Source organism: Monopterus albus, unplaced genomic scaffold (genome assembly GCF_001952655.1).
Source record: "Monopterus albus unplaced genomic scaffold, M_albus_1.0 scaffold89.1, whole genome shotgun sequence".
In the NCBI taxonomy this organism is placed as follows: domain Eukaryota; kingdom Metazoa; phylum Chordata; class Actinopteri; order Synbranchiformes; family Synbranchidae; genus Monopterus; species Monopterus albus.
Genome location: NW_018127969.1, coordinates 316,250 through 327,930, shown reverse-complemented (window position 1 = coordinate 327,930; position 11,681 = coordinate 316,250). Strand labels below are relative to the sequence as shown.

At 41.1% G+C, this 11,681-nt stretch overlaps 1 protein-coding gene across 1 annotated transcript; it reads left to right on the top strand.

Annotated features, from left to right (window-relative positions):
- Positions 1-2,284: 2,284 nt before the first annotated feature.
- LOC109964447 (fibroleukin) lies at positions 2,285-3,335 on the top strand. The gene is made up of 3 exons (XM_020607745.1): positions 2,285-2,312; positions 2,372-2,489; positions 2,993-3,335. Exons 1-3 carry the CDS (start codon positions 2,285-2,287, stop codon positions 3,333-3,335), a joined length of 489 nt encoding a protein of 162 aa, XP_020463401.1.
- The last annotated feature ends 8,346 nt before the right edge of the window (positions 3,336-11,681 follow it).

Below are 11,681 nucleotides of genomic sequence, written 5' to 3'. Positions count from 1 at the left end.
CATTAGTCCATGTCAGAGCAACTTCAACAGAGAGGGAGCAGGAGAAAGAGGAGGGTGAGTACTGAGACTAACTGAAGGAAAAAAAGGAAAGAAGAAGAGGATCAAAGAGGCGCACAGAGCAGAAAACAGGACAGATGAGGACAACAGCAGAGCGATCGAAACATCAAGGACAGAACAACAAGTTTTCACCTACAAAGTAGGTGAAATATTTAAGGAAAAGTCAAGTTTGCAGAGAACTGTCACCTACAAAAGGAGAAACAAAGAAGCTGGACCACTGCTGTAGCGTTTTCAACAAAGTTTAGGACCAGGCTGCATTTCTGCATTTTCCCATGATTCCTTTCAATTCTCTCATTGTACTTTCTCTGCTGTCACTGTATGTGGGAGCGCTGCTGTCCTCAAATGCATCTGTGGCCTGCACTCACCCTCCCTGCAGGGACAGTCTAGTGGCTGCACCCATCCCGTCTGGGACAGGAGCAGAAGTGGGTACTGGGGCCTACAAGGGTCAAACTGGTACAGCAGCTTGCAGGATGGGGAATTTACTTCCTGCCATCTCAGACACTCCTCGGAAAGTGGAGCACAGACATAGTTTCCCCCAGGTTCAGCCTAAGGTAAGAGACATCGCTTACAGCGTAGTGGAGAATCAGCTGCAGAATGAAATGCATCTTTTCTAACTTAAATGTATTCTAAAACAAGCCAGATAATGTCTCAGTGAGATAGAAACGCTGAATGACAAGTTGAAGCATAGCTGACCTCCTGTCTGTTCATTCATGTACACCAACACAACTGAGCGTTGGGCTTTCAGGCACAGGGCACCAGGTCCTTTCTCATGGGACAGTTGGTGCACTAAAATTGGCACGACTTCACAGCCATGGAGCAATGACAGTTCGCAATCAAAGAAGGGATAAAATTAGGTCTGCTTTAAAAATGTCCTCATCATATGATTGTGCTGAGCTCATGCAGCGACAGGTGTGTGAGGGTCATGATTACAATGGCTGATGTAAGTGTAAGAGACAGGCTTACAGTGATACAAAATGCCAATCATCTGTCTACTAAAACTAAAGAATGCATGATTATGCACGTGCAGTTTCATTAGCTTTACTTACAAACACAGCGCTGTGCCACTCAACCACATTTAGAGATACAACATTTCATTGAAGTAAAAAGAAGATTTGACAATGATTAATGGTGATTTTTGTATTTTTGTTTCATGATGAGTTCATGATTGATCAGTGACTTATTGTGTAACCCAAGATCTTATCACGAGGTACCTGTGGGTATTGTCTTTGTAGACAGGAGGTGTGAGAGAACGTCTAGTTCAGCTGCAGCACTGCATGCATGCTCTCCAGGAAACAGGGGGCTCCTGGAGCCACGGGGGCCAGGATAGCAACTCTCTAGGGGCCATTCTGGCACTAATGGCAGCTGTGCTGACAGAGTGTGACCTCCACTGTCACAGTCAGACCCTTGGGGCAATGGCCAAGCGCCTGGGTGAGTAGTACACATTTATATGCTCTACCTCTGCAACACACACACACACACAAATGCCAGCACAGTCACTCACCCACACATAGTAAACAGAACCTCAATGAGGCCTGCTAAGTGTTGGTCATAGGTGAGTGCATAGGAATTTAACTGCATGAAGAAGGATGAGAAATACTCTGTGTACATGCACACATAGACACACATATTGTATGGCTCACAGTGTGAAGAGGCTTGAAAGAGGTATTGTACAAACTGGAAGCCCCTATGTGCAGTAAATAAAGACAAAGCGTCTATTTTCAGGCCCTGACAACCATGTGATGAGTCTCACTGATAACCTAATCTTTCTCTGGGTTGACAGAGAGTGCAGCTGCTGGAAGAGAGGGGGAAAAAGACCTCCTGCTTTTCCTGAAGAGCATCACACAATACCAACCCACAGGTGAGGGTGTTAGGAGTGATCACATGATACAACTGTTGTTGATTTAGAAGTTGAATAAAAAAAATGACTGTGTGTGGTTCTCAGTTGCCCCCTTGCAGAGGTTACATCCTCAGGACTGTGCAGAGATTTACAAGCTTGGGATCAAAGAGAATGGAATCTACACCATTCAGCCTGACCTGCACAGGTCAGCACTGGAGGTATTTCAGATTCATCACACCCATAAAACACACAGACAAACTGCCACTATACTTCTCTTCTGTGGATCAGTAAAACCTAGACTTCATAACATCAAAGTCTTTGTTTTGGCTCAGGCTAAATGTGACATGGAGACAGCAGGTGGAGGGTGGACGGTGATCCAGACTCGGCAGGATGGTTCACTGGACTTCAACAGAACCTGGCAGGAATACAGGGAGGGCTTTGGCAGTCCACTTGGAGAGCATTGGCTGGGGAACACAGTGTTGTACTCCCTCACTTCAACTGGCCAACACCAACTCCGGATTGAGCTGGAGGACTGGCACCAACAGCGACGCCATGCTACCTACAACAACTTCAAAGTAGCTTCAGAGGAACAAAGGTGAAACACACTTCACAAACACAAACTAACTGATTGAAATATACTGTATGTAAAATATAAATGTGTCTGGAAGGTCATTTAGGCAAATGATGATGCACTCCTCTAGCCCCATGTTCATCTGCTGTATTCATTTAGATTAGACACTGAGCTTCAGTTACAAGACTGAAAAATCATTCTTTTCAAAACTCACACATCACACAGACACTGTTGTCCTGACCTCTGTTGAGCTGGTTATGATATTATACTAGTATGGTTGGTGCATGCATTGATGTGTGTGTCTGCTTGGCTCCTTAGTACACATGAAGACTTGGATGTTACAGAAAATCCTCACAAATGTGTCATATGGGCCCTGCGATGGACTGGTGACCTGTCCAAGGCGTACCTCGCCTTTGCCCGATTGCTGGCTGGGATTGGCTCCAGGCCCCCCACGCAACCCCGTTTGGGACTGAGCGGTATAAAAGATGAATGAATGAATGTGTCATATGTTGATTCTCTTTTACCAGGTATCGTCTGACAGCACGGGAATATTCTGGTGATGCAGGCAATGCCCTGAGCTACAGCAAACGTTACAACCACGATGGCAGACCTTTCAGCACTGCTGACCGAGACCATGACCGCTATGCAGCTGGAAACTGTGCTGAGTACTACAGTGCAGGCTGGTGGTTTGATGCCTGCCTGGCAGCTAACCTGAATGGACGATATTACCACGGACGCTACGGTGGCTTGACCAACGGCATCTACTGGGGGACGTGGTACATCCTCACAGATGGACGAACAGGAGAACGCTACTCCTTCAAGAGGGTGGAGATGAAGACAAGACCCAGGAGCTTTGTGGGGACAGCCTAAAGATAATTTGCTGCACAGTAAGCTACTGTACTAATCAGGCCAGTCACACATGAGAATCAGATGTTTAACTGTCTGGACATCACCCTGTTTTGGGCAGCTAAAATGTACAAAAAAAAAAAATTGTGTTAATTAATATTCACTAGAAGACTGAAGCTAAACTCCATAGTATATTATATTTTTGTTATGTGGTTTCTTGCTTGCAAAAAACATGCATATTTATAACAGTGGATTGAAGAAACAGATACTGAAAATACTACATGTAGAAGTGGTTGATGAAATAAATGTCAAGAATCTTTACTGTATTTTTAAAATAACCTGCTGTGGTAGTTTAATTAGGATGCCTGGGGAGATGTCTTTGTTGTAATGACATACGTGATTAAAGCACAGTATAATAAAGATGAAACTTGTTCATTGTTTGGATTAACCCCAGCTGTTCCACTGATCTTACAAGAATGCAGAGATTAACCCTCAGAGTTTGAATGTGCCACTGCCTACCTAATGTAAGATTTGTGACCTATTAAAACCCAGACTGCAATAGCTCAAATATATTTTAGATCAGATGATGTCATGGGAGAAAATGTCTAACTTAATAAAGTCACAAGGTTGTCATGTCACTGCAGAGGGAGTTTCTAATGGGGTGATACACAGGTCCAGCTTCATCACTGTCATTTATGGGACAGAAAACCGATAAGGGTTTTTAAAAAACAAAACAAAACAAAAGATATAAAATTTAGTGTACCCCAAAGACCCATGTGTTCAGCCTCCAGCTATACAGGCTGACAGTAAACAGAGAGAAGCCCACCTCAGGAGAAGCCAGTTTTCTCACCTCACCTTCATACTTTCCCAGGAGCAAGCTTAACACACTGATGCTGACTGATGGGAGGCATAGTCTGTTGTTGGGTTCCAAAAATCATCCACCGCCCACTAGTATCAAGTCAACACACACACACACACACACACACTCGACCTCACTTGCTTTTTTGCAGATTGGCGTCAGGCGGGCAGCTCCCTCTCTGGCTTTGTTTCACAAAGAATTTAATAGGAGTTTGGGGTTGCTGTATGAGAACTGAGACTGGCTATGCATGAGCAGTCTGGCAGCAGGAAGTAACAAGTTACTGTAATTAAATAGCAAAAATGTAACTGTAATCAGTTACAGTTACTAAGAAAAAATATGTAATTTAATTTGATATTGATCAAAATACCGGTGTTTACAAAGGAATCTATTATTTTGGGTAAAAACCTATATGTATATATAACATTCATTCAGTTGCTTTGATTGTTTCTTCTGGTATATTTCCAGACAACAAGCATTCAGCAAAGTCATTGGGTCAAATAACAACAACAGCAGCTGTTTCTATGTCTGTATAGATTCCATTTATTTGGCAGCATGCATTAAATTTTGAACGTTGCTTTTGATTGGTTCTCTTGTTTGACTTTGCACCGCCTCTCATCTGTCAATCAAATCATGGCACATTGCCCTATGCAGTCCAGCTGCCAGCAGCCAACAGCACCAGGGCAGGTGATCATGTTGAACGCTTTTCAGTGCTGGAAATTCAACAGTGTTTTAGGGTTTAGGTGTTGTAGGGTTTTGCTCGGTGCCCATTCAGTAGGCTACATGTTTAATCTGTAATATTTTATGTAACTGAACTTTTAATAAAAGTTTGACAGCAGTAAATGTCGAGTACTGTTGTGAGGTTTACACTGCTTAGTTTAAATTAGGATTCTTTAGCTTTATTTCCCAGTTTAAAACATGTTTTTAGAAAAGTAATTAAAAGTAATGAGTTATTTTGATGAAATAATTCAAATAGTTACATTACTTATTATATTTTTAACAGGGCGACTAGTAATCTGTAACTTATTGCATTTCGAAAATAACCTTTCCAACAGTGTCAGCGAGTGAGAGAGTGTATGTGTGTGTGTGTAAATGGCTGCACCTAATTTAGCAATGTTCATGGTGAGCTGTCAGACTTTCCAACAAGCAGATTATCTAATATTAACCAGTGAGTGAGGCGAGAGTCTATAAGGGCACTCACCAAACTGATCTAAACAAACAAAGACACCTTGGGCACACTCCTGACTGGCCACAGTATTTCACAGGCACGGCTTATACACACATTGGTAGATGCCTGTATCCTTGGGTGCACACACACACACACACACACACACACACACACACACACACACAGGAGACCTCTCTCAACAGATAATGGGCATGATGCGCTTGACTTCATTAAAACAAGTGCACATTAGAAATAAAATGGCTTCCACTGAAGACAGTTTGATCATGTTGCCTTAATTATTATTATGCAACCAGAAGCTCTTTTTCTCATCTTCTCTGTCTTACACATATACATGCACACACACAGCAGACAGACAGTTAACCATATGTAATCAAGATCAATCACCCATATAAGCCATTACACATATCAGCTTACTCAAAAGGACTTTGTGTCTTTGTGTGTGTGTGTGTGTGTTGTTATATTACTAGAAAACAGTTTGAAGGCTCCATTTTCTGCCCCCTGGTGGATTCTGATCATATTGGAGAGACTGGGAAAAGCTTTATAACAGCTGAAGATAACTGCCAAAATCTGCACTGTACTAATTTAGACCATGGAATATAAATAATGTTTTTGTCCTTGACAGATACTTTTGAAATATCCCGGATAATGAACCACACAAAAACAGTCAAATATTTTCAAATTTCTCATCATGTTATCACTGATATGGTAGTAAAAGAAATAACTCTTAACTCCTTCCAACCACTTTCTATTTATCCTCACTGTGCTCTTTTTTCATTCACACCTTTATTCTAACATTATCTCCCAAATGTTTTAATCTTCTTCTTTTTTATTTTGCCTATTCTGATCTGTAGTCACTTTAAATATCAATCAGTCCTGGTGTCCTCCTCCTCTCCTCTCCTCCTCTCTGCATCCATCAGTCTTGTTGACAGGGAGGAACAGAGACCCAGGGTTGTGTCACCACAGTATCCTGGCACGGTGTCTGGAGCAGGGTGATAGCGGCGGTGCTGCATGGTGTGAGGGGTACCGGCAACCTCTGCTGCCCCAGGGCCGGAAGCCCAGCCTGGCAGCGGTTAGCCAGCATATCTCTCAGAGAACTACTGTGCTCCTCTGAGGGAACTCCCCCTGTGACCTTGTGCCATTTATTTCTGTGTTACAAGACAACATTAAATTGAAAACAGAAGCCAGACTCGTCTTTATGCTATGTTGGTGCTTGTAGAGTATGCCAGCAACCTCTAGCTCCCCCATCAGATATTGACGATGTCTTACATATCTGGGAATATCATTTTGATGCACAAGCTGTTTTTGGGGCCCTGGACAGTTCGCCAATCCATCGCAGGGCTAACACATAGACGAACAACCAGACACACGCACATGCACTCCTATGGGCAATTTAGAGACACCAATCAACCTAAGCTGCATGTCTTTGGACTGTGGGAGGAAGCCGGAGTACCCGGAGAGAACCCACCGAAGCACGGGGAGAACATGCAAACTCCACACAGAAAGGTCCCAGGTGGGGCCAGAACCCGGAACCTTCTCGCTGTGAGGCAACGGCGCTAATCACTGTGCCACTGTGCTGCCTTTCATGGTCACAGAAACATAAAAGATAATGTAAACAACAAAAAAATAAACATCTCCAAAAGGCCACTGCAATAACCTTTTAACTTTTTAGTTTCTTGGTCAAATCTTCTATATATTCAGGTGATTTCTATCGACGAACACAGCCATCTTTAATGATAATCATTGTTACTGTTTATCAGTGTTACTCTGGGTGACGATATCATGTCCCCCTGATTTCAGATTCATCATTTCACTCTAGTAAAACTTATGTTCCTGTTTTTCCTCTGTTTTCGCTTAGTTAAAAGTTAGGTCTGTGTAAACCTAATGCTTGTCCAAAAATGGGGAAATATTTAAGCAGATATATCATACAGGGCAAGAGTTTGTCCAGCTTTACAAGTCTGCTGCTCACAGCCCAGCAGCTGTCACTGGACTGCTTATAGTCAGCGGTTCTGTAGACTTAAGACAGTTTATCTGGTTGACAGCAGGTGGCATTGTTGCTTAACATAGAAGAAATCTGGAATATGACGATTTCTCTCTGAGTTTGAGATATTCACATGGGAAACTGCATCTCAGTCTAAAACAAAAGAGGCACACACACTTTGTGCAGAAATTGCAGAACAACAGATATTTTGATCTCTATGAAAATAAACAATCAAAGACAATAACTGTATCAAACACAATTTTTGTGTGAAAACTGTAAATGATGTAATATGTGTATGCATTACAGCTATATGTTTTAGTAAAATGAGATTTATTTCAGTGGATTTGATGTCTTAGAATGTGAGCACTTTGGCTCACAAAATGTTAAAATATTAAAGCCTAACCCCAAAACTTCAGATTGCAGTTTATGTTTTTCAACACTAGGGTTATCACAATTAAGACTGGAGATCAGAACTGGTTTACAGTGAGAGACGTCTGAGGAATGTACTGACACTATGACACAATTTTAATGTGTGATATTAAGAAAACAATCCTGAGGCTCAGCAGCAGTGTGTCAGCAGTAGAAAAAGACCTGGTAATGCGAGAGGTGAAAAAGGCGGGAGGAGGTGACCTGCAGTGGAAGGAACTTTCATTCTTTAATCTGCTCTTATGGTGATAAAGATGTGCATGGAGAATGTCAGGGGTGAGGAGGGGAGGCACGCTTATGGGGAGGAAGCAGGAGCGAATGAGGTTTGAAAGGTGTGGGAGTACAACGGGCCGTTAGAGGCTCCCCCTCCCTGACCACAGGGCCACTGAGAGACAGTATGTGCCTGCTTCTAATACTGGTCCTACAGAAAACCAGAGCAAGGCAGCGTTCCGTTTGAAACCGGAATTCACCAGAACAAGTGTATCCTGATGTGGTGAGGAGCTGAGGTGAAGAGGGGGAAAGGAGGGAGGGAGGACACAAAGGGCGCCATATGGCAGGCCTCACTACATCTCTTGTCATTTCTAAAAATGCACAAGAAAGTAGAGGTGGGAAGGTTTTACAGGGAGGGTGAAAAGCTGAAAGCTGTGCTGTAATTATGTAATGTTTTACAGTAATGAACTAAACTGTGATTAACACCCAGCATCTCTTTGTTGTTTGTTTAATTACCCATTTTATTACGACTGGTTATCACACACTTGACACTTTGCGGAAAAAAAGATAGATTACTTAATTGATCAGGCCTTTGATACTGGGCTGATGAGAATTCAATAAAACAAAAATAATCAGGATGCAGTGGTGCACTGGGAGCCTCAACCCCCATATGCTCAATGAGCATATGTTGGCATCATTAGCATGGTAATGTTAGTATTTCAATTTTGTACCTTTGTATTGAATTATTCTGGTTGTAATTTGGAGTCATTCCAACTGACTGTAATGTTAGTGTTTTGTTGTCCAATTAGCAGAAACCAGTGCATTTTTCTGTATTAGCAAATAAAGTCATTTTGCAAATTTTCCCACGGTTTTGGTCCAGTTTATGTCGGACATAATGCTGCAGTCCATGTAGCATTTTAGCAAGAGGGTGTTAAAATTTACACCATCAACACAACTAGAAAAGTGGGGAGTTTTTTCAACTATCACAGAGTCACATAACATTTCTCTTGTTTCACATACAACTCATGATTATGTGTGTCAAGTATGTAACAATGAACGTGATGCGATAGTGGCCGGAACATTAGTACTGTATCAGTATTACTGGGAAACACTTCCCTTTGTATAATTTGCTTGTGTTACTGCAAATAGACATACGTACACATATATTGCTAAAATGTAAAGCTCTTTATTTGATGTTGTCCTGTCTGTCAGCATTGTGTTTCTGCTGTCTCCAAAAGGTCATAACTCAGTGTTTCCAGGTTTACGGTCAATGGGAAGAGATGACATACTTGAATTTGGTGCCTGTAGCTCAAAAACTGCAGGAAGAGTAGCGGGTTGAAATTTTTGTAGGAGAAAAAGAAGAATTATGGGAAACAATAAAAATGGTCCTGTATTTCATGCAGGCACACTAATAATAATACTAATAAGCCTACAGGACTGTAAGAGGTGTGCTATACTCCTCTGGAGTTCGCACATCTAATGATAAAGATGTGGCTGCATCGTTTGTAGTAGTTTTGCATCTCTGTTGTTTTGTATCTTTGTAGTTGTATCCTTTATGAGTATATGTGAAGATTTTTTGTTTTGTTTGGTGTAAGACAAAAACACGTTTGTGTCCATAAAATGTATCAAAACCTTCAAAGCCATAACAATAGCTGGTGATAATGCTTCATATCAGCTTCCCTCCATAGTTCACCTTTGCATTAGAATCTCTGATGTTTCCATTATAATCCACCAAACTGTCACTCTGAGAGAAAAGAGAAAATAGCAAGAGGAAATGTGAGGAGACAGAGAACGCTGATCAGGCAGATTCTAATTCTCAAAGCAAAAGATCATCTACTCTGATAATACCTATTGATGCAAATGCACACCAAAGGAAACCAGGTCAGAAGTAGCTTGTTATAATCCCCATCAAAATGTCTGAAAATGAATTATCACAAACATACACACAGTAAATAGAGTTATGAAACACGGAGAGAGGGGTGTGTAGGCTACGTGTGTGCTGAGGAAGAACTTAAGTACAGTATGAAGGATGTGGTAAAGCAGCCTAATGGTCAGCTGTGTTTCTCTTCTTGTCTCTCTGCACCTGCAGAGAGTTGTGGCGAAGTGACAGACACTGAAAACACACACAACTACACACAGATTTTGTAACTGCAATCGCGTGACTGCAGTGTTCTCCCTTGGAGCAGCAGAACTGAATTTCTCTGCATGCTATGACAATTTGTGTGTATGTGTGAGTGTGAAGGGCGCTCTGCAGAATCAGCTTAAGAAAAGCAGCATACATTTCTTCACAGAAGTCAGAGGATTTATGCCCATGAAATCTCAGAGCCTCAGACAGAATGAGCAAAAAGGTGTATACAAAAACATAAACCAAAGCATGTATACATATAGACCAAGATAAACACTCTTGTGGTAGAATGGGCAAGCAGAAACTCAACCTACACACAGTTTAAAGCATATTGATGTCCTCATAGCAAAGTCAGCCCACCACTGTGGTCCACAATGATGTATCTCAACAACTACTGGATGGACTTTCATGAAATTATTTACAGGCATTCAAAAGCACAAATCCTCCTGGCTTTGATGATCCACTTCTTTTAGCAAAACATCTCAACAAGTACTGGATAGATTGCCACAATTTAGTTTTTTTCACACATTAATGGCTCCCAGAGGAGGAAGCTTGTTGACTCTGTCGATCTTCTGACTTTACAGGTCAATGCTTTCCATTAAAACGCTGTATCTCAATATCTACCTGATAAATTAACATGAAATTTAGCACAGACATGGGACTGTGATGAAATTTGCTACACTGATCCCCTAACTTTTCATATAGGGACAGCACAAGCTCAACCGTTTATTCAAAGTTTGTTTGACCTGTCTATCTGATCTATCTATCTATTCATTCTTGACACAACTATCTTGCCAACTATGCTATTTTGTGAAATTCTGATGTCTTTCATCTAATGTTCCAGTCATCCATTTGCTTCTCTCTGAAAATCTAGTGAGGACTTTAGAAACTAGTTTGAGTTGTGTAATCCATCCGAGTGAAAATTAGACACTTTCTGTCATGAGAAAAAAATGAGTGAAGATTGGCATTTGCTAATTGATTTTCATTCTAAACAGAAATAAGTAGATGCCTATTATTGAGTTCAATATGAAAAACATGTTAAAAATGTACAAACATTTCAGCAGCTCTATCAGTTTAAATTCACTTTGTCCAGATAAGCTTTGTTCAAATTCAGAGAAGTTAAACTGGACAACTGAGCCATGATCTTAAAGTTTCCAGTGACACCAAAGGTGTGGTACCAAATTGAAAGGAAATGTAATGATTCCCAAAATATCTAAAATTTGTGTGCAAAAATTGTGGTGTAGTGAAAAAGCCATAAAATGATGATCATGTAGTTGAATATTCCAAAATTCTTAGTGTAATCCAACTTTTATGAAGCTCTGGAAATATATAAATGACAATACAATTGAAAGAAACATGTGTTCTATGTTTCTAAAGCCAATTGTTGAAAAGGAAATTATAGAGATAGTGAACAAATGTGGTAATAAATCATCCAGTGATAGTGATGGTATCAGTATGACAATGGTTAAATGGTCAATTGAGGGGATATGCAAACCATTAACCCATGTTTTTAACATGTCGTTTCGACTTGGGCAGTTCCCCAATAATATGAAAATAGCAAAGGTTATTCCACTGTATAAATCTGG